The sequence below is a fragment of the Alosa alosa genome, chromosome 11, assembly GCF_017589495.1.
Source record: "Alosa alosa isolate M-15738 ecotype Scorff River chromosome 11, AALO_Geno_1.1, whole genome shotgun sequence".
NCBI lineage: Eukaryota > Metazoa > Chordata > Actinopteri > Clupeiformes > Clupeidae > Alosa > Alosa alosa.
In genome coordinates, this window is record NC_063199.1 from 11,722,929 (window position 1) to 11,750,784 (window position 27,856).

At 43.9% G+C, this 27,856-nt stretch overlaps 2 protein-coding genes across 14 annotated transcripts in view; both read right to left on the reverse strand.

Annotated features, from left to right (window-relative positions):
* The window catches only part of cnot1 (CCR4-NOT transcription complex, subunit 1), a 30,303-nt gene extending 28,511 nt beyond the window's left edge, over positions 1-1,792 (reverse strand). For 5 of the 13 annotated variants that reach the window (XM_048256872.1, XM_048256871.1, XM_048256879.1 and 2 more), the window contains exon 1: positions 1,510-1,786. The gene's annotated coding sequence lies outside the window, so the exon portion shown is untranslated. Of the gene's footprint in view, positions 1-1,509 lie in introns of all 13 variants that reach the window. The other 8 variants (XM_048256875.1, XM_048256869.1, XM_048256881.1 and 5 more) reach the window with 7 other exon arrangements.
* Positions 1,793-6,465: 4,673 nt separating this feature from the next.
* Positions 6,466-27,856, reverse strand: part of magi2b (membrane associated guanylate kinase, WW and PDZ domain containing 2b) — a 67,530-nt gene continuing 46,139 nt past the window's right edge. Inside the window, 16 exon segments of the mRNA XM_048256883.1 lie at positions 6,466-8,385; positions 8,563-8,651; positions 9,053-9,191; positions 9,706-9,849; positions 10,128-10,329; positions 13,794-14,154; positions 14,912-15,097; positions 16,024-16,215; positions 17,199-17,391; positions 18,102-18,217; positions 18,677-18,718; positions 18,857-19,034; positions 20,500-20,531; positions 23,951-24,631; positions 26,798-26,980; positions 27,623-27,744. Of these exon segments, the coding sequence (XP_048112840.1) occupies positions 8,329-8,385; positions 8,563-8,651; positions 9,053-9,191; positions 9,706-9,849; positions 10,128-10,329; positions 13,794-14,154; positions 14,912-15,097; positions 16,024-16,215; positions 17,199-17,391; positions 18,102-18,217; positions 18,677-18,718; positions 18,857-19,034; positions 20,500-20,531; positions 23,951-24,631; positions 26,798-26,980; positions 27,623-27,744 (2,917 nt within the window). The 3' untranslated portion in view covers positions 6,466-8,328.

Sequence of the window (27,856 nt, forward strand, 5' to 3'; positions counted from 1 at the left end):
TATCAGTTCTAGTATCCAACTGACGACTATTTTAAGCGTTTCTTTAGATGACGTTAACGTTATCCAACGTCAAGCCAAAAGTCAAACAATATTTAAAATGTGAGCCAATACGTTGCTAATGTTACTGAGCAATTTTACACCGACCAAAATGTTTATTCTGACCTCTCTCACCAAACGATAAGGCTCTCCACCTTAAGGTGGCTGTGTACAACCCCAACAACAATTCAACTGAAAATCCATATAGCCGTTGAAGCTAACCGTGTTCCTGGCTCGCTGCTAACGTTAGACGGTCTCTCCTTTGTCCATCTGCAGCTTACGTTAGCTAGGTTCGGTTACATAGCTACATCATGGCACAGGATATGAACCTATGCAGCTCAAGCTAGCAATAAGCAGTTGGATATAACGAACAGAATGGGTCTCTTAGAAAACAGAAACCAGGCAGGACATGTAATGTTAAATAGCAACTGACAACATGGGCCCTGCCAGCGACCACATTACACAAGGAAACTTGGGACACAGTTAAGCGACATGGTTACATCCGACGTTATCGTAGTTAGCGACAGCTAACTAACAGTTAGCTATCCAAGTTATGGCTAACGTTACGTCAACGTTAGCTGCCTAACGTTAAGAAGTAAATATAGCCTTACTAACTAACAGGGAACATTGGCATTAATAATCCGTCTCAATTGAACAGCCCTGGTTTTACATTCATTCAAATAACATTAACGTTACTGTTTAAGAACCCATTTCAACTCATCGTAGGCCTTAACGTGAACACTGCAGCTGATGCACTGTCGATAACGTTAATGTGTCAGTCGCAGGGTAAGCAAGGGCTAACGTTAATGTTATCTGTGCTGGCTAACGTTACATACAACATGTAACGGCATGGCAGTTGTCACGCTAGCTAGGTAAGAACTAGGTAGAACAAATCAAGACCAATGTGCGTTAGCTCACCTAGTCAGCGATCTCCCTTAGCGCTACTTTGATTACAAAAACATAGATAAATTACGACTATGATAATTTACCAATTTGATTGCCAATGTAACGTAACCTAACAGTGATTTAGCTGGCTAGATCATGGCTAAGGCTTGGTGACTTAGCTACTCCATTAACCGATGGTAACTAGCAGATAATTAAACACGCTAACTTCAACAATTAACTAGACATCTATGAATACAAACGTTATCCAGTCACGAACACTCCATTAAAATCCGAATTCTGATTTGGCCACAATTACATTTGAATGAAATAACCTTAAAGTACACCGGACATACTTTCCGCTCGTCAACGTTTAGATGTACACGTTAGCTAAATGTCTGCGTTTCCACGATAGTTAGCGCTAGCTATCGCTATAGCTAGCTATTGCTATCGCTAGCCACCTACTTAGCTCTCACAGTAGACAGCTAGCTAGCGTAACGACCAGTCAGCAATGGCATTGAATATCATAATGCATTATTTGGAATTAAAACAGTCTTAACACAAGGCAGTCACGATTTGTCAGGTCTTTACCTCGCTTACAGGAATTATGTGCTGATGACCATTTTCTTTCTTTTCACCACACAATATTCACAATTAAAAGGTCGCTTTCTCCCTGATGCAGTTTGATTTTCAAAATAAAATGGCGACTGTCAACTTGCGCGCGTACCCTATGCGGCTCGACCCCGCGCTCGCGACACCGCAGTAAATCGAGTGATGCACCCGGAAAATAGCAATGTGGCGTGCAAACGGCGCCCATGTATAACTGCAAGCCTGACCACATTAACAATATGTATGACATCTGAGCTAGTATCAATTAAAAATGAAGAGGCCTAACTCAGCACAATTCGCGATTGTGTCTGTATGAGCCATGGCATTTTTTAAAAGAGGTGATATTCGAATCATGCCGAAAAGTCGTTGCTGCCCCAAACTGAATCGTGTGGGTTTGGGTTTTTAAAAATATAACGTTAACATTATAGTAGAATATTAAATCTGTAATGTCGAGTAGGCTACATCTACATCCTGTTGTTGCACATAATAAGCTATTCGCCTACAACTCCCAGCGACTCGAGCAGTTTGGCGTTAACAGAGCCTACAGAATCGTTCTACTTGCTAGCGCCGTAGAATGATTAGGCAGAGGCCCAGTTGCGAAATTTCGCTTCTTTAGTTTTATGATAACTTAAATCTAACAGTTAGCGCTACAGTCGATTTGAACAGAGGTAATGTCTGGCTTGACTGGTCCACTTGCCTGGGTTGGTTTAACCTATTCAACTTCTACATGAGGCTACCTCTGCAGGTTTGGTTTAACTTTGGTTTCTAACAAACTTCACTTCCCTGTTGTTTGGGGCTGTTCGCCTCCCCCTACTGGTCAAAGTGTGGAAATGAATACTGTCAAAAATAAATAATATCTAGGCCTACAAGTGAAACAAAGATTGATAAGGCGGAGCTCCGAAACTTTGAAATTTTCCATTTTCTGAGTACTTACGTACCCAATGATGACTTGCTTTAGCCTAATTTAGTCAGTTTCAAAATATGTCTCAAATTGTTGTAGAGTGCATCTGGTTTTGTGCTGGTTAAACATAATCACCTGGACTTTTTATTTATTTATTTACTTTTTATCATGATTAATTAATTAAAAAAAAATGGATGCAGACTTATTGTCAAGAGCAGGGGTCTCAAACTCAAATGAGCTGGGGGCCACTTCCGCCAGTGTCATCTGATTGGAGGGCCACATCAGTGTTAAAGAACAATACAAAAAAGAACGGCTATTTCCTAAAATGTAATGCTTTTTTCAAATACTGTATTTTCAAACACAAAACTACAAACAGAAAGTGCAAGTATTTTATCTATTTTTAGACACCTGTGCTAGCAACATTGTAGCTTATAAATAAAATAATGATAAAATAAATATTAATACAAATGATAAAAACAAACAAAAAAGCATAAAAACAGGTAGGCCTATGTGTGTGTTTCACACCAAATAAAAATATTTTCCTCTCATAACTTTTTTAAACCTGGTAATAGGCGTCAGGGTTAAGAAAGCAACACCATTGGATTTTTATATAAAAATTTCAAAAGGCCATGGCTTGAAAGTGGTCAGAGATAAAGTCCTACTGTAAATGTAAAAATCTTTGAGTATAAACAAAAGTTTATGAAGAGGGTACATGAAGGGTGACTTTGTAGTTCTTCAGAGCCCTATTTCTACTAGCCCTGCTGTCTGTACCACGTCCATTACGGACACTATCATCACGATTACCACTGCATCCTTCGACTCCGTCTCCTTCTGCAGCGATTTTGGGTTTGAATCAAGCTCTGCATGTCTAGCAAATAGTGGAGGAGAGTAGCCTACAAATGAGATTTGTCACCGTACTTGGATCTTCTATCGTCTATTTTAATCAGTATCGTTGTTTGTCGCAAAATACCCTCAAGGGCCGGATTGCATTATTATTTTGACATACGTCGCGGGCCAGAATTGAGCCGGACGCGGGCCGGGAGTTTGAGACCCCTGGTCCAGAGGCTGCCCACTCCAGTTAGAGTTCCATTTGAATGCACAGGTGGTGGTGGCGCTTCAGTGCAGCACAGCAGGTCAACCTATTTGCATCAAAAAAGACCGCCCAGTGTGAGCTGTGGTTCTCAGCTCACAAGCACAGGGCTCGATATGAGACCCGCCGGCCGAGAGCTGGTGTCAAACAGCTTTGTTCCTGAACAGGGCGAGACTATGACTATTTGCAAGAGTGCCTTCTACACTGTCTCTTTACTGTTTAAAATGACAGGTGTTTGCCGACTGGTGTACCGACAACAAGTGAGACCCATTATCTTGTCCCATCCAATCAGTGCTCATGTTCTTACAGCATCTGCATGAGCAGTAACACTACCTCCACCCTCAAAGTGCACCTGGTGACCATCTCTGCCTGACTCTCAGGTTGGTCTGGTGTGACACTCCTAAAAGACCACCGTTGACAGTGTCAGTGTTCCTGACGGCCCTATCACTAAAGCCTGTATGCAGTTTGCTGAAGGTGATTCGAAGGTCATCTTACATCCGATCCCTTTTTACCAACCAGAGGTGTTGATCTCAGCTCATAGGAGAGTCTTGAGCTGCCCACCTTTCGCCCTGACATCCAGCAGGAGGAGATATGTTACACAAACTCTGCCCGGTGTGAGCACTGCGTGCTTACACTGACTGAACACACGCCCTAAGCAAGACCGAACAGCTGTTCATTTGTTATAGGGCTTAGAAGGTAGGCTGCGTGCTATCAAAGTAGAGGATCTCCAACTGGTTGGGAGGCCATCACTCTAGCGTGTGAAGCCTACGGTATACTTCCCCCTGAACGCTTGCTGGGCCACTCCACACGGAGCGTATAGCTGCCTCTTGGGCAGCCTGAAAAGGTGTCTCTATTGAACTGATTTGCTTAAGCTTCGACTTCATGCCTGCGTCCCTCCCGTGTAGGTGAGCTACCACTTTTCATTGACCCAACACTCATCAGTGCCCTGCTTGTGCTGTGGTGTCGGCTTGTGCTCGCAAACCTGCATGCACTGTGGTGGCAACTCTCATATGGCAACGCTTGTCCGCCATCGCCAATGAGGCACTGTGGGTCCCATTGATTAACGTTGAGAAAACTCTACTGAAAGAGAAAGTATGACTAACTATAACCTCGGTTCCACAATTTCTTTGGTCAAATTCAGCTGTTTGTTCAATTTTAGAATTCAGTTGTAGCTGTCCATTCCGTGTGATGCACTCAAAACAAACAAAAGTTACACATTCCATGGGAAAGAAACATCAGACTGAGCCAATCAACATGCAATGTCACTTCTAATTGAAATGAAAAAAACATGTTAAAGGATATATAAAACACACTCATCCTTTTTTAAAGCACAGTAAGTGACCTTTATTGAAGTTCATTACAAAAATAACCACAAGATGGTTTCAGAATTCAATGAAATTGATGAGCAGCTGAAAACATAGATGTCTAGCGTTTCCCTTAAGAATTTCATTGTGTAACAATGACATATTCTAACTCAATAAATTCCTCCATCAACATCTTACCTGTTTTCTCACACGTCGGACAACTGGACACATAAGTATGGTGGAGAATATAAAATGAATACTTTACACCAGGTCAAGAGTTTATTTGACAGTATTTCAGAATATCATACAGTAAACAAGATCTTAGCAAAAATGTATATCCACACTGTACCATTTCATAAAAATATTTGCTCACTTAGTGTTTGAAACTATCAGTAATACATTAAATCATATGTATAGGAATACAGCTGTACAAGTTAAATACACATCTAACACTACACAGTAATATCGATCTGAGTGGGCCTCGGTAGCGTGCCATCTTTCACAGATTCAATATTTTCTGAGAATAAAAAAACTTTTCACAGCAGGCAGGAAACAGCTTCAACAGTAAAAGCTATGAGCTGTGCAATATATGCTTTTCTCTGTCCCTTGTAAACAGCGATAATGAGCATATGTCTACCACATTGCACTGAATCTAGTACCTATGACTGGAGTATACTGGATGTCTTTGTGCTGGGGGATCAACAGGAATTTATTGACAGGGAAAATATAGCTTTCAAGTATTCTGTGTAAATACTGTCATGGATGTTTGTTATTTTCTGCATCCTTGGCACTCTAATACAACTTATTTAAAACTGATGTCAACTCTGTCAGTTACCAAAATATGATAATACATATATATTTCTCAGCTTGCACTACCTGTAAATTCTGTATATACTACAATGACAGAATAATTGGCACCTTGATTATGAACAATGGTTGCTGGGGAGCAGCAGTTGTTTCTTTTTTGTGATGAACAGAATTCAGGGTTCAGCAAGAATTAGCATCCCGAATCTTTCAATACGGACTTGGAAAAGCAGCAATGATTTCCTTTAGAGTCATGCTAAAAATGGCAACACTAAACAAAACCTTTTCCCATCACTGAACTAATGCAATACAAATAATATGTGTACGTGTTGTTAACAGCATCCATCAAAATCCAATTCAATACATATGTTTAGGAACACTGATGGGGCATATGTCGGGCACAGTGTAATTGGTACGCTGTATGTTTGACCTGTTTGCCACCCACACTGTTACAGTGCTCCTCCCACAACCCTATCTGACAAAGTCTTCAGCAGTGTCGGTCAGTACAGTACCCACTGGGGCCCTAGGGCCAAAGGCACCATTATCAGCCTAAGTTCAGCGCAAGCAGCAGCTTCACTGGCCTCTGTTCGAACAGGTAGAACAGTGTTGCTGGGTGATGTGGCTTTAGGCATTAACACAGCCTAACCTTAACATATATTAGGCTGGGGAGTAGAGGGATAATGTTGTAACAATACGATCAACAAAGTCAGACAAGGGAATCTATTTTATATGGTAGGGAAAGTTCAATCAGTGAAGTCCAATGTGGCTCATCTCAGGAGTCATGACACACACATGCAGTGTTATGAAGTGAATTTCTGTTCAGTCAGTTGAAAAAAAGAGAGTACAGGTAAGCTGAGTGAACACGGTCCTGAATGTGAGTGAATGTGGTCCTGTTGCTTTAATGTGACCTTGTGTTCAGTCTGCTCGTGGCCACCCTCTGTAGTGGCTTCTCAACACTCCTGTCTGCTCTAGATCTGGCTCCTAAGGCACTCGGCTCTGTCAAGTGCTTCTCTGAGCTCAACACAAGTATGCACCAAAATAACAACTCCTAGCCTGCTTCCATTCTTTATGTTTTCTCATCTCTTTGTTTGGTCTTTGGGAACGATGAGAAGAAAAAACAACAAAGAACACATTTTGGTTCACTACTGCAGAGCAACCACAATTTACAGCTCAGAAGTGACACACAAGTAAAACGTAAAGGAGAATGGAGTAACTCAGCACCTGCATGTGGCTCCATGGAGCCATCTCTTCTTAACAACACGACACAATACCATTAGGTGGGTCAACAAATTAAGGAGATTTGTAAGATTGGGCCATCTCAGAGTATTCAGAACAGTGGCTTTGGCCCTCAGAGTGGCTTGGTACATAGAGCACAATTGAGAAAGAACTCCACAATTCCTTCTCACACTCAAAAAGTGAGCACAGGAGAGCCCATTTGCAGTTTAGTCTTGAATTAATCCAAGGACTTTTGATATGTAATCAAAGATGAGTCTCTATATGCTTTAACAATTGATTTATATGTAATAATTTACAACCTAAGAAGTCAAAAGTCTGTGTGGCATGTTTTTTTTTTTTTTCTTCCAGTTTTGTATGTTTGCCTTTTCACACAGAAATGATAAAAAAAAAAAGAATTCACAGCAACTCTATGAATATCCGATATACACGGTACTAACACTTGAGTCAACTCGAGGAGTTCCTTTTAAGGCAGAGCTGTTGATATATCTCAAAATGGATTTGTAACACAATTCAACATTCATTCTCTGCTAGCACGCTACTCTGCTCTCCATATTGTAGGACTGCAACAATGACCTTACTTATGGTTCCCCCGGAATCAGGCGCACACAAATATCTTTACACTCATTACATCATTTGCATTTTGTCCACTGGGATTCTTGACTGGCCTTTCATGCTACACTGCATGTATTGTCTCCTTTCTGGAGAGAATACAGTCTTTTTTTGAAATGGCTAGAGTGAACATCTAGTATAGAAAGCAATCCATAACAGAAACATGAAGAGAGAGGTGGAAATGAAGGATTTCCTCCTCTAGGTTGCACAAAAGGGACACCGAAAGCAAAATCCCATGTCCTGTCAGACTGAGGGAGTTTGTTTTTGTTTGTTTTTGTTTTCTTCCCACACTGCATATCAACTCCCTTTCGAGGGATTTCTTTGTGTCCTCCATAACCTCAAGAAGAGTTTGTCCCGCTCGCTGGGTTGCCATGCCCTCATCTCAGGTTTGTTTACCCCTGTGGTTGGCATGCGCCTGAGGTCCAGGAACCTGCCCACTCCACGCTGAATAACATCCACACTGAAGCAAGTCTGCAGGTGTGCGGACTGAAGGCCCCAAACACAGTGCTCAGCTCATTTTCTCCTCTTGTCCCGTGGACTCCACAAAGCTGTCTCTGGCTGCAGCTGGGGGGCCGGGAGCCACATCCCTCTCGCACGCTGCAGCTCAGGGACCCGCGGGTGGGCCTGCCACCCTGAGTAGAGCAACCCCTCCGCTTTTCGGCAATATGTGACTAACAAAGGAACACACACACACACATATACATACATACACACACACACACACACACACTCTCATTCAAAGGCACACATGGACACAGTCACACTTACACACCGAAAATGTCATTGCTTGCAGAGGAGAGGTCAGGGGCGTGCGCTGGAATGAGATGAGGGCTGAGTCCTGGGCGTGTGGTGTGGCGCTACTTCCGGCAGGGTAAGGACGGCTGGAGGGACAGCATCCCAGGTGGCGGCACCGTCTGAGGGGGGAAACAAATAGCTAGTTAGTGGCCGGATGGTAATCAGTTCTAATCACCGCCTCATCATACTCATTGAAAAACAGCACAGTGATGACGTGCAGTCTAGCACAGGTGTGAGAAAGAGGAATTAGATGGGAAATGTTAAGAAACAGAAAATCATGCAGCGTTTTCACAAACCGTATCTTTTGAGTGTCCCATTATGAAGAAATAGGGAGAGCCTAGAGTTTCACTTTTCATGCACATGGAGAGGTTGGAAGGTACCAATCCTACAGGGAGAGGGAGTAAAACCCTAGACTATGATTAGAGTTACAAAAGAGGGAGCATCATATAATTACGCAGTGATGGTTACATAGTTAGTTCAGAGAAGGAGTGTTTCCTACAGATGACAGCTGATAGAACCAGAGAAAATTCAACTCTGAAGAAAGGCATGAGAATTAGTGAGACAGGTTATCCACAGACATTATTTACAATAATACTAACACACGACAACAGAATTCACTATGGTGAGATTGCTTCCTGGAATTACACTGTGGTGCTGTTGTATCTGTCAGTGAAATTCCCCACTTGGTATATTCATATTTACGACCAATGTTATCTGTTTTAATGTTAACACGTGGCTGATGCACTTGTGTAGCCTGCTGTTATATGGGAGGAGTTGGGCACCCACCATACTCTGGCACCTGGCCTGTGCCCCTCTTCAATAGCAGACGCACGCGCCGCCCCCCGGCCTTGATCAGCTCAATGGCACGGGCGTGGCTCATGTCCCTGGTGCTTTCCCCGTTGATCTCAATAATCTGGTCTCCAACCTACACAGAGGAGAACATCATTGCACAGTCAGGTATCAACATGATCCTCATTTTATCCAGTAGTATTCCCTTAGCTCTTATGCCCTTCCTCAAGAACAAGATTAAATGTAACAATTGTCTTGTAACAATAACAATTGTAACAATACAAAGCTGTCCTTAGGTTTGAAGTGGAATGTGGTAATGAGGAATTCTGCACAATCTATGTTTTTAACATTGCGGTCATATAATATGAACATATAGCTTACTATCAACTGTTGTATAATATTGTATAATATAAAGTACTGTATATTAACATCACCTAATGACGAAAACTGGTTATCTAAGTCTGTAACATTCACAGCTGGCAGACACCGACTTTTATGTTAGTGTGGGATTTTTAAGTGTGTGTGTGTTTTTGTTTGTTTTGTTTTGTTTTTTGTGCTATTTTTCTGACATCTGGTCCAACGTTGCATCTGCAGACATTTGACAAAAGAATGTCTAATGGAGGAAGAACGTCTCTGGGCAAAGAACTCACCCTCATCCTTCCACTGCGTATGGCAGGCCCATCTTCCGCCAGCCTCAGCACAAACAGGTCCATTTTGTACTCCCTTCCTCCCCGAATGCTGAAGCCAAACCCTTTCACACTCTTCTCCAGGTCCACAGTGAAGTAATCAAAGTCCTGAGCAGTAAAGAAATACAATCCACACATCACACGCATGCCCAAAGGATGGCATAGTGTACTGTATGTGTGCTATAGCACACTAAGAGCTGGAGAGGTACCCAACTGAGCCCACTGTGTTTTTCATTTCATCACATTTGCCTCTCCTCCAATCTACAACAAGTATACCAATTTAGCACTGAAGTTCTGTCACGGTTTGGTTCCCAAATTCAGCAGCACATGAGAGGCCTACATCCCTCAGATAATCAAGGACATGAGAGGCCTTTGGCTGCTCTTACCTGTGGCAGCACCTGTGGCCTGTAGTCTGGGACTGCATGCTGCCTGTAGTCGATGAGAGGGGGGTGGCGGTACTCCAATGTGGGAGGCTGGCGGTAGTCTGCCACTGGAGGGTGTCTGTAGTCTACTGGAGGCTGCCGGTAGTCTGTGTATGGAGGCTGACATATATCTGGTTTCACATCTTGCCGCGCTTTTACCTCTGACCTGTAAATACCAGACAATCACCAACATTAGGAAGGCTCAGCACTCCTGTCAGAAGACTGCCAACACTGAGATAATTGAGACTATTTGTTGGAGGTCAAAATCCAATATACTGTATAGTAATAAAAAGGCATAACACTTGACATAAACATTCTTGGTCAAAAGAAAAGAAAATCTATACAGTAGAGAGACTGGCATAACAATGTCAACCTACATTACAAACTAATCAAGATGCAGGAGAATATAAAGTATTCTGGACAATAGTGCAAACGTCTGTGCAAATGTGTGGATGACTTCGGTCAAGTTGGAAAGAAATGAACAAATTTGAACAAAGTAGGCTATGGGATTATGACTTCACGTTAAAACCGAAGATAGGCCAACACAGTTGGTAAGCTCCAATATCCAAAGTGGGTGATTATATAGGGGATGTCCCTATTTAACAATGTAGCCTCATAGATAAAGTAATGTGCTTGATACCTGAAGACCTCTGGTCGAAACGTTGTAGCCTGATAAAACACTCTGGGAGCTTATATCAGTGTGCGGGTATCTCTTTATTTTTTCATATGTTGGCTCAACCTTATAGTTTCCTACCCTACCGACCTGTTTCGTTTTTTTGTAGATGTGCGTGCACTTTCATTTAATGAATATCGGGAAATATGCCACCGTGTGACACTGAAATGGAGGAAAACCTAAGGCCGTATCAGCATATTAAGCACCGAATTTGATACTGTAATGTTAATTTGTAACTTTCTGTTCGAGCAATGTGCTGTTTTGTGCTGAAATCAGTGGCAGAATGCGCGTAAGAGTTGCTCCTCCCAAAATGCATTTACTTTTAAAACATTTTTTACTTGGCACCCTTACGCACATGTGAGAATTTGCCCCAAAGTGCACCAGACTGATACATTTTACCTTTAAAGGTACCCCAGTAACGTCTTAAGTCTAGTGATGCCTCTGGTGTGTGGTCACTTGATTTACTTCCACCCCACTGAGTATAAATTACATGGATGTTGCCTTCTATAACCTTCAATAAAAACACTTGGAGATTGTGGCTTATATTATGCCATACGAAATGTACCAATGGAAACTCAGCAACTCTGTCAAATCAATATTTGTTTGATTTCTGAGTGCCATATATTTGCAGAATTAATATAAGAGGAATTATTATTCTGTTTCATTAGCCTTCTGTCAGGCCAGGAAAATACTCATAATTCTTCAACTCATGTCATTGCATGGAAATTCAGAGGGTCTCTTCAGTGTCCTGAATATATAGGCAGTGCTCTCTGAACCTCCCCTTAAAATAAACTTATAATGCTCAAGTGGAGCATCCACTTTTAGATCCACTATGGCAAGCCATTTTGGAAAATCACAGAAGGTAGACAAAGCTCACTTGCTAAATCTCATTCTGTGTGTGATATCCCACCGTCATCCTTTCAAAGATGTATGAATCAAAGCTGAGCCTCCTGAGGCCTAACATCTGAGTGGAACATGTCCCCTTCAGGCTTAGTGCTATGCATTATTGAGCAGATATCCACAGGTAAATAATTAACCAAGAGAAGGTAAGTGATGTTACACAACCCGGCTGAAGCTTTTTGGCACAGGGTTGGATAGCCCCAGGCCCTGTGGGTTATTAAACTAAACACTCTCAATCAGAGCACACTGAATGCCATAACTGACAGCAGGAACCACACGGGCAGCCACACTCCAGAAAACTATTTATAGTTAGAAATGAGTCCTTAAGAAGGACAGTGAAATAGCTACGTACTTCATGAACATTATAGAATCAAAACTGTTAATGCTTTACTTATGTTCATCCAATGTGACGATATAGAAAACCTTAGAGATCTTCTTCACAGATTTCCAATGTGACATTTGATACAGTTTATTGTTAACCCATATATCAGACAATGTGCATGAGTCCATGAACATAATCTATCTCTTTACAAGGCCTGCCCTGATAGGTATTTTCAAGATAAGTAAGGATGTGCAAAGTCAAGGTTTAAGAGCACACACACAGACAGCTGAAACTGTGCAAGCATTGTGCAGTAAGTCAACAAACCAAACTTTAAGGCTGAGGTTGGCTTGGTCAACATTCCAGTGTAGTGTAGTAGACATGTGACATATGGGAGGGAATGCCCCCAGCAACATGCTTACAGCATGAGTCCTGTAGCCCTGTTAGACAGACGCTTGCATCATACCAGTCCAGTTGGACACCAAAGTAGATGTTCTGAATAAGTAGTAGTGTACCACAAATCCAAGTGAAAACTAAGTAAATGCATCTCCCCCAGCAACTTTTGTCAGGAATGACTACACTACTGCCATACTATATTACATACTACATCATACAGGTGAGAAAAACAGAGATCCCCTCACACCACATGGATACTTCTGCCACTGGTTTGCATTGTACAAACTATATTGTATTTGATTTTCAATGTGCTACATATTGGAGACTAATCTGCCTTACTGTTGGCAGTTTTAACAGGGCTTCTTCAGTTGTGTCTGATTGCTGTCGAAATGCCTCAAGTAATCACCAAGCAGTCAGTTTATGATCAGCAGGGGGCATCACTACACGCACAGTCAGAAACAGTGGGTTGGGACATTAGCGTAGTATGATGGGCATTGCTCTGTGTGAGAAAAGTCCTAACTTCAACCTCATCGAACATCTTAGGGATAAGGGATTAGACATTAGACATTTTAGGGATTAGCCTGGCCTTGCCTCTAGGTACACTATGCAGGTTTAGGTATTTTTGGCGGTTGTAGAGCTCCCTCTAGAGACGGGGGAAGCCGTGGCCTACTGGTTAGCGCTTCGGACTTGTAACCGGAGGGTTGACGGTTCAAACCCTGACCAGTAGGAAAGGCTGAAGTGCCCTTGAGCAAGGCACCTAACCCCTCACTGCTTTCCGAGTACTGTGTGTTCAGAGAGATTTATTTCACTGTGTGCTGAATGTGTTTCACTAATTCACGGATTGGGATAAATGCAGAGACCAAATTTCCCTCACGGGATCAAAAGAGTATATATACTTAGAGATTTTTTGTGGAGGTGAAGGATTAATAACAGGCAAAAATCTCTACTATACCTACTGAACTGTACCTACTGACAAGGTAATATCAGTAGATGTCTTGAATGTTCAATGTCTTCAGGTTGCATGGCTGGTTTTCTCGGTAGCAACTCGCTAAATCTATGCTGTATAGCTATGCTAGGTAAAGCCTATTACAAGTTCATTTACCATCAAATTGGCTTCGTAAAGGTGAAAATCTTGCATAGTGTACCTTTAATATCAGTGAGAGACTTTCTTTCTCAAAAAAAGATTCAGATAAATTATTTACATGTTTCTGGATTCTGGAATGATTCAGAGGTGATTCCAGAGAGGTTATGGGCACTCAGGAATGTAAGCCACCACGAGAGTGAGAGCAGCTTCAGTCAAACAAAGGAACACGTGAGATCCTTGACTATGAGCTAGTAATACCTGCTGTCATGGAGGTATAGCTGTGGGGGGACTGGCACTGAGGTGACCTGGCAAGGAGCAGCCATGGAGATGCAGGGCTCCACCACCGAGACAGGATGAGAGGCTGTGGGAGTGGGCTGGAGGCCCTCCATGCTGGGCTGAGGTGCAGCTGGGCTGGGCTGTGTGACCACCATTGGGCTGCTCTGGGCCACGGTGGGGCTGGCCTCTGTGACCAGTGGACTGGGCTGGCTGGTGGCTAGGGGCGGCTGGGTGCTGGAGGGGCTCTGGTGGGCCGCTGGGCTGGACTGGGCCTGTGGACTGTGTTTCTGGGCCATGGGGCTTTGCTTCTCTGACGTGGGTGCAGAGTGTGGTCCATTTCCATCTGTCAGAGATAAACAACTGTAATGCTGATCAAAGAATAAACAAATGTTGTTAAAGATGAGACATATATTGGAGAGTATTGAACAGTACCGTAAGTTGTATTTTCTGTACTTTAAGTCTTTTGTATTTTTGAACTCACCGGATAAGAATTGGTTTCTTATAGCCCAGAGGAAAATGTCTTTTCTTTGTCTCACAAGAAATAAATCAGCGCTTATTGAGATCTCACCCATTTCCCCTAAACCCCCCTTAGGAGACATAAGGAGCAATAAGAATAGATTGAGAAGGAAAAAAGGAGTATTTTGAGATCTTAAATTAGACTTGGGCTCAGACAAGAGAAGGGCTAATTCTCAGGAGCTCAAATTAAGAAATATGAGAAATGGCCAATATTTCATATTGATGTTACATTTAGCTCAATTATGTCTGGGAAAAGTAGAATAGACAAAGGAGAGATCTCATTTCAAATGTTCCTTTCCTATGAAAGAACACAGGGAAAGGGAAGGGAGGAATATAGCAACACAGGTAGACAACTCACTGATACTAAAAATAACTAAATAGCTACATAATTCACTCACTGCAGGGAAGTAAATGCATACCATATGATTAATTTATACATATATTCAAATGCATTTAAGAAAACACATGCAATTTCTCCCCTTGGCCCTCTTTCACTCTCAAACCCACACACACGCACGCACGTGCGTATTGCACACACACACACACACACATATACACACACAGGTATTTTAAATATTGCATACCTTCTTCAGGGATGATGTGGAGAGTAACAGAGAGGCCAGCATCCTTTATTAGTTTGACAATGTCAGCATGTGGCATGTTGATAATGGACTGTCCATTGACGGCCATGATGCGGTCCCCAACCTTGAGTTTTCCACAACGGTCGGCTGGACTACCTTCAATGATGCGGCCAATCTTGTGTGGCACTGCTACAAACACACACATACAATAATGAATGAACTGGATAGTTCTGCTAAAAAATATATATACAGATAATAATAATTATAATTATAACAGAAACTACAAAATCATGAAGTGACTGCTTGACCAGATGCTCAGAAAAAATGTACTTAAAAGTATGAGGTTATCTGTAGCAGCAGGACACATTCACTTAGCAATCTGGCATCCATATATCAATGACACAACTCAACTAGCCAATCCTAAGACTATCTAAATACAGATTTTTGGACGACAAGCTTTGAATTAGAACAAGTTTTGGACAAGCTTTTAGGAAATACAGTAGTAGGAGCAGGCTCATTCATTTCTAAGAGTGCTGGACCAATCTTGTAACGAAGTAAAGAGGGGAGAAAAGGCAGTTAGCATAAATTAAGTGCAATAAAAATTAACTTATGCAAAGTGTGGCCTTTTCGCCCTTCTTTTACATGATTTAAATTACACATAAATATCGCTAGATATAGTCTAGTCGTTGCCACTATTAGCATCACCAATTAGCAATAAATTAGCAACACTTTATTTCATGACATGTAAAATGCATTATATTTTCTAGCAGCTTAGCTTGTTGGACAGTTAAGCTCCACCGTGCTAGCGTACCCTAAACCTATCCTCTAAGAGGGGAGTTCAAAGTACCCATCCAACTGTACACTTTGTCCCAAGGAATGCAGTCTGCAGTACATTGAGCAGCAGTCTGCTGAACTAGCAAAGTTTTGCCTCTGGTCCCACAACAGATAGCCCCTGCTGTAGCCACTGCAGACCATAAATATTCAGCACAACCATGAATAAAAAAGGAATAGTGGTAGAGTGGTATGATAGGATAGCACAAGAGAAACAGTCTTGAAGAGCTGATTGCAACAATAAGCATGACATGAAACAGAGATGCACCCATCTGGGCACTCACTGATGGTGGCACTGTTCTCAGGCCTGTTGAGGGAGCTGATGATGACGAAGCCGAAGCCCTCGCTCTCCTTGCGGTGGATGAGCACATCAGTGGTCGGGGGCAGGTTGACTGGGCAGCCATGTCCTCGTGGGCTGTGCTGGGCCAAGCCAGAGACAGGAGCAGCCGCAGCGCCGTTTTCTGGACATAGTTCACCTGAAGATGCCAGAATACAGCAGCACAGTCAACCAACACTGAGCACTCTCTTCTCCTGCCTACTGGACACCCTCCCAACACTGAGCACTCCCTTGTCCTGCCTACAGGACACCCTCCCAACACTGAGCACTCCCTTGTCCTGCCTACAGGACACCCTCCCAACACTGAGCACTCTCTTCTCCTTCCTACTGGACACCCTCCCAACACTGAGCACTCCCTTGTCCTGCCTACAGGACACCCTCCCAACACTGAGTACTCTCTTCTCTTGCCTACTGGACACCCTCCCAACACTGAGCACTCCCTTGTCCTGCCTACAGGACACCCTCCCAACACTGAGCACTCTCTTCTCCTGCCTACTGGACACCCTCCCAACATGTGCCCTCAAAACATGTTGTTCTATAGAAACCTACCTTGTTTCATTGATGCATCAACATACAGGAGTTGTTTTAAAACACCATCCACTTTAGTAGTGAAGTATTAGTGAAGTATTAGTGAATTATTAGTGGGCAGCCGCGGCCTACTGGTTAGCACTTCGGACCTGTAACCGGAGGGTTGCCGGTTCGAACCCCGACCAGTAGGCACGGCTGAAGTGCCCTTGAGCAAGGCACCTAACCCCTCACTGCTCCCCGAGCGCCGCTGTTGTTGCAGGCCAACTGCGTCACTGCGTCGGGATTAGTGTGTGCTTCACCTCACTGTGTGTACACTGTGTGCTTTCACTAATTCACGGATTGGGATAAATGCAGAGACCAAATTTCCCTCACGGGATCAAAAGAGTATATATACTTATACTTATATTACATCAACATTATCCTTCAAAACTCTATTACAACTCTGTTGGCTTCAAGAGCCAATTCAGTTAACCAAGTAACAGTGCATAGATGTAGGTCACATATGACCTTTCATGTCAAAATGAAAGTCATATAATACAGGTAATGGATTTGTTATATTCTAATAACACATCTACCAAAATCTACCGAGCTCACCTAGTGGTTGGACTGATCTCCTGACAGTAAGTGTAACTTGACCGTTGCGAGCAGCTGCGTGCATGAGGTCAATGACGTATCGGTGGGGTCTCCCCGCCACAGGCATGTGGTCCACGGACACCAGCTCATCCCCTGGCCGCAGGCGGCCATCCCGCTCTGCAGGGCTGTTCTCTATTATGGCCCCGATTACAATCTGCTCGTGGGCAAATCACACTGGCATCAGCTACATCCAGCAAAGATTTGGAAAGATTCTGCAACCTACATTTCATCCATGCTGATTTATTCATACTAACAATTACTGTAGAAGTAAGTCTATTGCAGATGATTATATATGGAGAGAGTGTAGAATATGGCAAAATATCAATATTTGTTTAACATGAGTTGCATGTCCTCAGTTTTTCTGTAGGATAATCCACATATATAAAACAAAGAATAAACAGAGTATAGCTAGAAATCACATAAAAATAATTGAGTGCTCTAGTAAAATTAATGAGGACAATATAGAAGGAGGACAAAATATAAAAGCATTATGAGCAAAAAATACAGAATGCACTTTAGAAAGAGTGGAGGCCTGGATGGGACATTCAACCACCATGATGACCATCCCTGACCATCTAGGGAGCTGGCCACAATTTAGTAGAATTTGCTGTCCCTGCAACTGAACTTTGGAATATCCAATTATCTGATTTGATAGAAACAAATATGGAGTGTAAGAAGCCAATTCCCTGTCCTGCTTTGAGGAGAATTTCAAATTTCATCAGCTCTCCCACCTCCCCCTCTGTATATAATAATTTGCATCTCTCTCACTACCACCCCTCCACCCTTTATGTTCTTGTTTTGGCATGAGATGGAGTAGTGGCGACGCTAGCTGATGGTGGTTTGTCCAGCCCGCCCCATACGAGCCTTGTCACGGGCGTCCGGACTCACAGCCTGCACCGCCTCGTCTCCGCCCAGGATCCGAAAGCCGAAGCCGGTCTTCTCCCGCAGCAAGTGGACCTCCACCTCCTGGTACTCGGGTCCTACAATTACACAGGATGGAAGTACACTGGTTTAGAAGATTAGTGTTCAGACAACCACGTTGTGCTACATGTGTTACACATACCCACAACTCTGTAGCAAGCCACTCCATAATAAATTGCATCATTTGATATCTGGCAGTTCACAGTAAAGTGTGTGATTTAAGCTGTGTCAGCATGACCAAGGCCATGGGGCATGAAGTGGAGAATGTGCAAGTCAGGTGTGGTGACAGGCAGGCTACACCAGGCACAGAACTGAAGCGTATGCTGCAACAATTAGCTTCCACTTTAATCAATAATCAATGGAAATGGCTACACCAGACGTGATCGCAGCGTGTACATTCAAAACCAAATTAGACCAGTCTTCTAAAACTACTGTTACACTCTGCAAGCGGAGCGCTTCTTGTGCACTTGGTGGGGCCTGGCTGTAAGGAGTGAACATGATGACAGATTTATACTCACCTGTTGCATCTGAAAGGAAATGAAACCGCGATATAATTGGCTCTGGGATGAAAGAATGAAATTGGTCAGCAATGTATAATACTTACTTATATAACAATAATCATTAATGCTCCATACTAAGCAGAGGAATTAAGACTTGTGCTTGCATAAATGATGGGATATGTATGTGACGCTACTCACGCCGGCTCTCGTAGATGGCCCGGGACTTTTCGTACAGGTCGTACGGGTCGGGCTTGCTGAGGTGGAAGGCCTCCGAATCTGGCACAGAGGAGCGGTGGAGGGTGTGGGAGGGGTGGGGGGCACCGTGGGGCAACCCTGGAGCCGACAGGCTCGTCTGGGGGCTACACTGGGGGTCCCACTGGTGCAGAGGAAACAAACATATACAATACAGTTACTCTACCATTGGAGTGGAGGGAACGGATCATTCAAATGGATCAACTGCTGATCAAGTACTTATGATCGACAAATACAACACTAGTAGGGCTGCACAATTATCGTAATCGCAATATGAACCAACGCATTTACTTAATCGCAAAAGCTACAAATAATCCTGCACAGTTCATTTTGTCACATTTATGACTTTTATATTCATGTCATCTTCTTTGACTGTGCCACTTCTGGTTGGTGTATGTGTAGTGCGTGAGGGGCACAGACATTCTGATTGGTGAGCTTCACAGTCGGTCGGCGGTGCTTTGCTTCTTGTGCACTGGGCGTGCTCACCAAGCAGGGGTGGGACAATTTAAAAAGACACTTGGAATATTGAACCGAATCAATTCATTGACATTGAAAAAACATATGGTAAATTGCAATCGCAATTGCAATATCTGTCTGAAAAATTCTAATGAGATATTTCCCCCAAATCGTGCAGCCCTAAAGCCACATTTGCAGAACCAAACCAAATCTGGACTCAAAGGTGAATATTTTCTAAAAGAGCACAGTGAGGTAGCATGTAGATAATATGAATCGAAAATAAGCCTGTCCATGCTGAAATGTTTCACCTTGCATAATGTTCAAAGTCGTTAACACTTAAAGTAAAGTGTAAATGTAAAAGTAAAAGTAAAAGTTGGATTATCTGGCTAAACTAATTTAACAGGAAAGTGTCTCATACATTCTGTCAGCAACATCTCTACTTTGATAATACCTTGAGATGAAGCTAACCTCTCCTGATGTGATTTGCAGGTGATGCGGGGTCCGGTTCCTAAGAGTGGTGAGCTCTGTGCTGCTGATGGTCCCCCTTCCCTCTCAGCACTTTCCTTTTAGGCCCTACGAATCGAAGCTAACGCTAATCCTGCTACATGGTGTCAGTGAAAGTGGTCTGTCAGCTAAAGGCCTGCACTAAATCACTCCAATGTAGGCCAGCGAGATGGAGTCATAAATGCCAATTTATCTACTGTAGCAAGTGCACAATGTAGTTTGAGCACAGTAATGCACTGACTGAAACAAGTTTACTTTGAGCAAAGGGGTACAGGGGTAAACAGAATTCCTGCTCTCACTGTGTGTTTTAATGTACTCGTTTGTTGAGATATTGAAAGAAATTAGGTGAATACAGTGTTTCCCACAGAACTGAATTCTATTTGTGGGGGTAGGTTTGCAGAATTAACTTGGAACAGTTTTTAACAAATTAGCGTAGCGTGGTTATGATGAACCAGATTTAAGCACAATTTAGTACAACCTGGAAAATCATTGTGTGGTTGATGTTGATATTGTGGTGGGCCGCCACAAATAAGTCAATGTATGGGAAACACTGGAATATTAGTGACCGACAGACATCTTCATAAAGCAATGTACAGAAAACCTCCAACCATGGAAGAAATCCTATTTACCTGTTTAGAGCCCTCCCACGGAGAAAAGTGACCTGAAAGAGATAAAGATGAATAAATCAGATAAGGGGGACAAACACAAGACAAACACATTCCAACATTACTTGGTCCAGGAGGCTTGACTATTTGCAGCACTTCATGCATGGAGACGGTTTCCATATTCACAGAATTATGCATTAGCTACCCTTTACATCTTTGAACATACAATTATATCAAAAATACAATTACAGTAAAAAGAAAAGTCTCAAATAACCTCAAGTAAAAATCCAAATTCTTTTGAGCTCAAAATAAAATGGAATAAAAACATTCAAACTAAACTTAGACACAAAATGGCTGCTGTCATTCATCCTTAATAGACAGAATTCTAAGCAACTCTCCAAGTAAAATAGTTCACAAAGCATTTTATAATCAGGCCAGTATATCCAATAATATGTTGTATTCTTGTCTGTGAAGTGGGCCCAAGAGAAGTGTGGTTGTTTCCTTCTTTTTCAACCTAATTACATCATTAGCTGCAGGCAGTAGTCACGCTTCCATTTAATCCAACAATTCCAAATTGGCCTGTGCATATTTCCGACGGGCTCAATCTGATTCCAAACAGCTGCGGTGCATTCTCTCCTACTGTTTCAGCTCAAATCCTCTCTCCTCTCACACACTGTGGCAAGGAGCAGTGCAATGAAATGAACGTGAAAAACATAAACGACTGAGAGGAAATTCCCATTCAGCTGTACAACTAGCTGCTTTCAATCACCTCCACGTACATAACGATAGCTGATGGCAAGATTGAGATTTATTCTTCTTTGTGATAGAGATACACATATCTTGACATGCAATTTTGATCAGGGGAAGGAAATGAGTAGCATGTTAACTTCAAAGTCCTGCTTAGCAAGTGAAGGATTAAAATGCGATCTAAACATGCGGTGAGTGTGCAGTATAAATGGGCGCTAAGCTAGAGAAAGCCTAATGGATGGCTTCTGTCATGAAAGGAGCCCATCTCACTCTGTCTTTGACAAGCAGTGATGTCTCCCAACAAATTCCCTCCAAGTCCTCCAAGATCAAAAGTGTGAGAATGTGTGCCTGTCTGCCTTCTTAAGCTGATGGGGTTACATCAGTGGAAAAGCAAGCTGGAGCTTAACTTGAGGCCACATTAAATGCAGCCATTGCGGCATGTTACAAATTGGAAAGACTCTTGTTTCTCTTTACTCTGGATCCAGCATGCCAGCAATGTTTGGAAGCTCTCTTCTCTCTCCAAACAGATGAATACATTTCCAAACAGATGAATGTGTATATCTACAAACACAACAAAAGAGGGAGTGGATAATAGTGTCTGTAGTGCTGAACTGTTGGGGTGATCTGAAAGTAAGGTTACAGTGATGCATGAGCTGTCCGTGGTGCTGAGGGCCTGAGTTGCCATTACAGTCTCATTTCTAGCTGCCATTTCAAGCATTACAAAGTGACTAGTGCAACTGCAAAATGACCTCTAAATGTAACACTGCTAAGGTCAAGGATTGAATTCTCAGGGGAAACATGCTGACTATGAAAATACCAAATGAATGACCACCTCATGAGTCCCTTCATTCACAAAATACCTTAATGTAAATGCCCTGACCACATATACACTCTGCCATTTCTAACTGGCACGTAATTCTGCAGCCCTTCAGGTGGCATAATGAGCATCCTGATTGGCCCAGCAAGCTGTCTGTCATGTTCCTGCTGGCCCAGCTTGAGCAACATGCACTAAGCGGAGTGCTGAGGGACAGAGCTGTGAACATGGCCGGTGCTCAGCGGGACTCTGGCATGGTGCCGCCACTTGAATGGAGCAGTCTCACGTTTTATGGCAGAACCTCCCATTTCTCTTGCCCTCACTCTCTCTCTCTCTCTCTCTCTTCCTTACTGCAGGATAGCAGAGGTAGGTCACTGTTCCATTTGGGTTGGCTGCTTTATATTAGAATTACGTTCTTAAACAGTAATTTCATGTGTATTAGCCGCATTGTGTATAAGCCGCAGGACAGTGTTTTATGCAAGTTAAAAGAAACGAAACCACATATACCATATTAACTGCCCCCGTGTATTAACCTTATAGCTGAAGAAATTTTGCAAAATCAATGTATAAGCCGCAGCTAATAGTTGGGAAATTATGGTAAGTAAAACCTTAAACTAAATTTGAGTTAGTAGCTAATTTTAGGTCTTAGTAGCTGTCTTAAATGTAAAGAATATTGAATGTTGAAAGTCCATATTTGTACTTTAAGCTATATTGATAATAAAACGTTCTTCATATTTTTTGCCCTTTGTGCATAATGTTGTCTGTTGCTTGTAGAGATACAGTACAGTCTATTTCATCTAGGAGAAGCCAGTCCAAAGTATACACAGATTACTGACAGATTCTTGCTCAACATGTTCTAAAATCTCCAGCAACAACAGAGCCTCAATGACTGTGGGCAAGCAGCTAGACAAGATGACAGCCACCAGTTCCCCTGCTCACAGATGCCCTCCCACATGGGACCGACACCCTGTGAGCCGTGGGATCAGAGCTGTTGTAGGCGCTGCCAGCAGCTGCTACAGTCTGATTTGCAGCCTGAGTTGTGACACTCAGTAGTGGCTACCTGCAGCCTGCGGCTGCCACTGAGTGATGACCGGCATAATCTGCAGTGGACACCCACCCCCACCCCACCCCGGCTCACACACTCTACGTCCACCATGTGTGGAGCAGGCACACGCGTGTGTGTCGTCATGACACTCTTGGGCAGCTCAGCTCAGCTGAGCGATACGTCACACTCATCCCTCCACACCTGGCCTTGTCACACTGCCCACAGTGACGCCCCGGCAGACTGACCCACGCTGCTATGCTGCTGCAGGCTGGCTGCGACCTTGAGCACACTCACATGGCATCAGAGACGAGGCGCAGGCCGTGATGTGCGCGGTCACTGGCCCCTGGTGCTGCCCTGTGGTGGCCACGCACGCCGCTGACTAGGACGCCACTGCTGCCACGTCAGTTTATGGCACAATGACATCAACTGACAAAATCACAGCAAGATCAACTGAACCGACGGAAAAAATAAACTAAAGCGGTCAATATTTCTGATGCTTGTCATTTTGCCATATTGACCACTGGGAACCTGGATTTTTCTTCAACTCAAAATGTTTTTCTTCTGACTATAGAGTGTTGATGCAACCTGTGTGTAAGGATCAAAACACTATGACCACTGCCATGCTGAAGTGAACTTACCACACAGCTACAGTCTTTGCTTTTCAAGTGTCAGTTTTGTGTTGGGCTGCAACACTTGAACTTGATCTTAACCTTTAAGATTCATTGCATCCTCTGTTAGGACCATAGGAATCAGGTCTACGAACATAACATAACAGAGAGCTCAGCATGCAATGCTAGCACTGAAAGCTCAGATCCAACAGGGTCTTTCCCAGGTCCAAAACGGTGCTGCAGATGGCAGCAGCTTCTTACCTGCTGCTGGGGCTGCCCTCTGGATGACCAGGGTGGCCTCCGTTCCCACTGGACAGTCCTTCAGCAGCTGCACCACCTGGTTGTGGTTGAGGCCCTGCAGGCCCTGCTGGTTGAACTCCACCATCAGGTCCCCCTCGCACAGCCCCGGGCAGCCCTGGGCCTCCAGCACCTGCTTGACCCGCTGACCCGTGGAGCTGTCCGCGATGGTGAACCCGAAGCCCTCCGCACCCTTCACCATGGTCAGACTCAGCAGCTCCACCCCTTGTCCAGCCCCTGCCCCCGCCGCCGTCCCCGACGACGCCATGGACACGGCGTCCTCGTGCCCCATGGCTCCGGAGCTGCCCGGCGCGCTGAGGGAGGGGGGCTGGGAGCCGTCCAGGTGCGTGTCCCCGGGGTGGGGGATGGGCGTCTGCTGGTCAGGCAGGCGGCCGGTCAGGGACATGTACTCCATGTAGTTGTCGTAGCTGCTGCGGCCGTTGAGCAGCAGCGGGTGCTCCACCAGGCCCATGGGCTGCAGCGTGTTGCTGGCCGACGGGTCCTCGGGGTCGTAGGGCAGTGGGTAGCCTCGGCACAGCATGAGGGTGACGCTCTGACCAATGGGCACCGACTGGAAGAGCTTGACCACGTCGGCATGGGTGGTGCCAAGCACGCAAATGTCATTTATGTAGACGATGACATCACCTAGACAGAATGGAGAATGAGACGGTTACATATGACGCTCACACAGATGTAACGCTCACATATCCCTTCACTCATCCACAGACCATCTCTCCCAGCTGCCCTCCAGATGGACACCCCTAAACCCATCAGAGACCACCGCTGCACTGTAAACCTGAACCGTCAAACTAAATAAAAACATGTTCGGAAACTAATGACCTAATTCATTTACTCAATCCATTTTAGTTCAAAGAAGTATTTTATTTGAGTACCAACAGTAACTGAAGCGTTTATAAGATGTCTTAAGGCAATTAAAGGAGATTTTTTTTCACAAAGATCACTATTTTCTCAAGGTCACCGAGTAATGTCGGTAAGAAAAACCTAGCTTGAGTTGCTACACCCAACAGCTAGGGCTGTCAGGCAGCTACTGTGCTACACTCTGGGGGCATGTTCATGAGCCCCCATGTTCAGCTACAGTACTACACTCTGGGGGCAAGTTCATGAGCCCCCATGTTCAGCTACAGTGCTACACTCTGAGGCATGTTCATGAGCCACCATGTTCAGCTACAGTGCTACACTCTGGGGGCATGTTCGTGAGCCACCATGTTCAGCTACAGTGCTACACTTTGGGGGCATGTTCGTGAGCCACCATGTTCAGCTACAGTGCTACACTCTGGGGCATGTTCGTGAGCCACCATGTTCAGCTACAGTGCTACACTCTGGGGGCATGTTCATGAGCCCCCATGTTCAAAACATTTGAAAACATTTATAGTTAAGTTTGATGATCTTAATGTTGTTGCAAAGGATCATGAGAATCTAGGTAACCCTCAAAACAGTTGAGCTGCTCTTTAAACAATATACTTTTGAATTAGAAATAAATTATTATCAACTACTTTCGTTTTTCAATGCTGACCACTAATGCACTGCAGAAACAGTGTCATCATTAGCCAAACAGAGAGGTGTGGGTAAGGGTATGTCTGGCTGATTACACCAGCCAAGAGCAAACAGCAGAGGGCAGGAAGAAAGGACAAAGAGAACAGAGAGATTACAGAGAGAGGGAGAGAGCATTTCTGCATTTCAAATTTACTCTGGATGAAGATAAAATCCTGCAGAAAAAAAAGGGAATTTGCATCTAAATTAGGTCTGTACTGTGGCGTGTGACAACATTAGTCTGATTTGTGATTAAACAACTGTTCCACCAGTAAAGCTGCACATTATAAAATAGCCGCATAAAATACAACAATCAGTCAAATGTAGCTAAGCAGTGTCACAATTGTACATTTCCACAATGCTTTCAGCCACAATGTTCCTAATTAACCTCTCAACAATGGTAAACAATTACCAGTATTTACAAGCTGATGATTTAATTCGGACATTAAAAGCCCTGTGCATACGAGTTACGACTGTATACGCTCAATTTGAGTCTGAGTCCATGAGCATGCCCATAATGTCAGGAACAGTGTGATATATATGGGCCTGGTGGCATGGTCATATAGTGACTGAGTTCTAATCATATAGTCATATATGGGCCTGGTGGCATGGTCATATAGTGACTGAGTTCTAATCATATAGTCATATATGGGCCTGGTGGCATGGTCATATAGTGACTGAGTTCTAATCATATAGTGACTGAGTTCTAATCATATAGTCATATATGGGCCTGGTGGCATAGTCATATAGTGACTGACTGAGTAGTACTCTCTAGAGCAGTGTTTCTCAAAGTGTGGTTCGGGGACCACTGGTGGTCCGCAAGCTATCCCAAGTGGTCCGTGAGCAGACGTGGTAAAATATAATATTAATGTATATTGTTTGTAATATTGAACCAACTTGAACCAACTTGTATCCAAACAGTTCTGCAACACTAGCTATGTAAGCTATGCCAGTTTAAATCATATGAATTCTCTGACACAATAAGCAAGGTGCAAAGACAATAATCAAGGTTGTTCAGTGAGTAGGTGTATTGTGTAATATACTGTTGTAGTCTACTGTTTTTTTTTTAGCTAGGTGGTCATTGAGGCTTTTTTTATTGGTTATGGTTATATATTGATCTGAAAAAGTTTGATAAACACTGCTCTAGAGGACATTATGTGAAATTATGTGTTTTTGACCAATGAGACGTCTGGATCAGGGCTACACAGTACAGTAGATCAGCTGAGGTGGGAATGATGCAGCCCATTCTGAAGAACTCACCGGTGTCCATCTTGCTGTCCTGTGCGGCCGGACCGTCGGGAATGACACTTTTGACCTGTAGGAACTCGTCAGGCTCGTCGCCGCCGATGATGGTGAAGCCAAAGCCCATGTTGCTCTTCTGCAGCGATGTGGACAGGAAGGTGCCCTTCAGCTGGGTGGGGTCGCGCGTGAAGGGAGGTTTCTCTGCAGAAAAGAGGTGGACAATGCACACGTGCACACGTGTACACACACACACACACACACACACACACACACACACACACACACACACACACACACACACACACACACACACACACACAGGTCAGGGGGATGCACTTTAAACAGCAACAATCACACCATCAACAGCAATAAAACACACAGCACACTTGTGAAGACCAGGATGACTAGAAGCTACCACTCAGCAGAGTGATCCAGATGCAGAGGAACAGTCACTTGGCATGCCAGACCTTTCCCAGGGCTTTCCCAGGGCTTTACATTCTTACTGATACTTTCATAATAACATCATGAGTGATCTAAGAATCCATATGGTCAGTATTTCCAGTTGATTGTGAGAAGTACAGAGAATTCATGTATTTTAGTCACACGCACGCACGCACGCACGCACGCACGCACGCACGCACGCACGCACACACACAGGGTGATAGATGCAGCCAAAGGTGCAGTGTACGAGTGTGTGTCAGTTTGTTTTTTTCAGGAGGAAGAAAAGTAGAGATGTGGGGCCCAGACCGAGCTCAACCTTGTGACTCATCACCTTGTACCAAATACACAAACATGGCCATGTTCCTATGTGTATGCTGGTGAGGCTGTGGAGCGCCGGGTCACCTCTGTATATGGTGGGCAGGGGCAGCGCTGACAGGCCCTGGCTCTGCATCTGCTGCTGCTGCTGCTGGCGTCGCTTGGCCTCCAGGACGGGGTTCTCAAACTGGGTCCTTCTGTTGATGTGGCTGAGGGGGAGCAGGAGGAGGAGGAAACTCATTAGCGTTAGCGGGCTAATCTCAGAGGCTCACCTCTGGGGGGACCAGATACAGCCGCCTCATCATCTGCTGTTTGGGATTA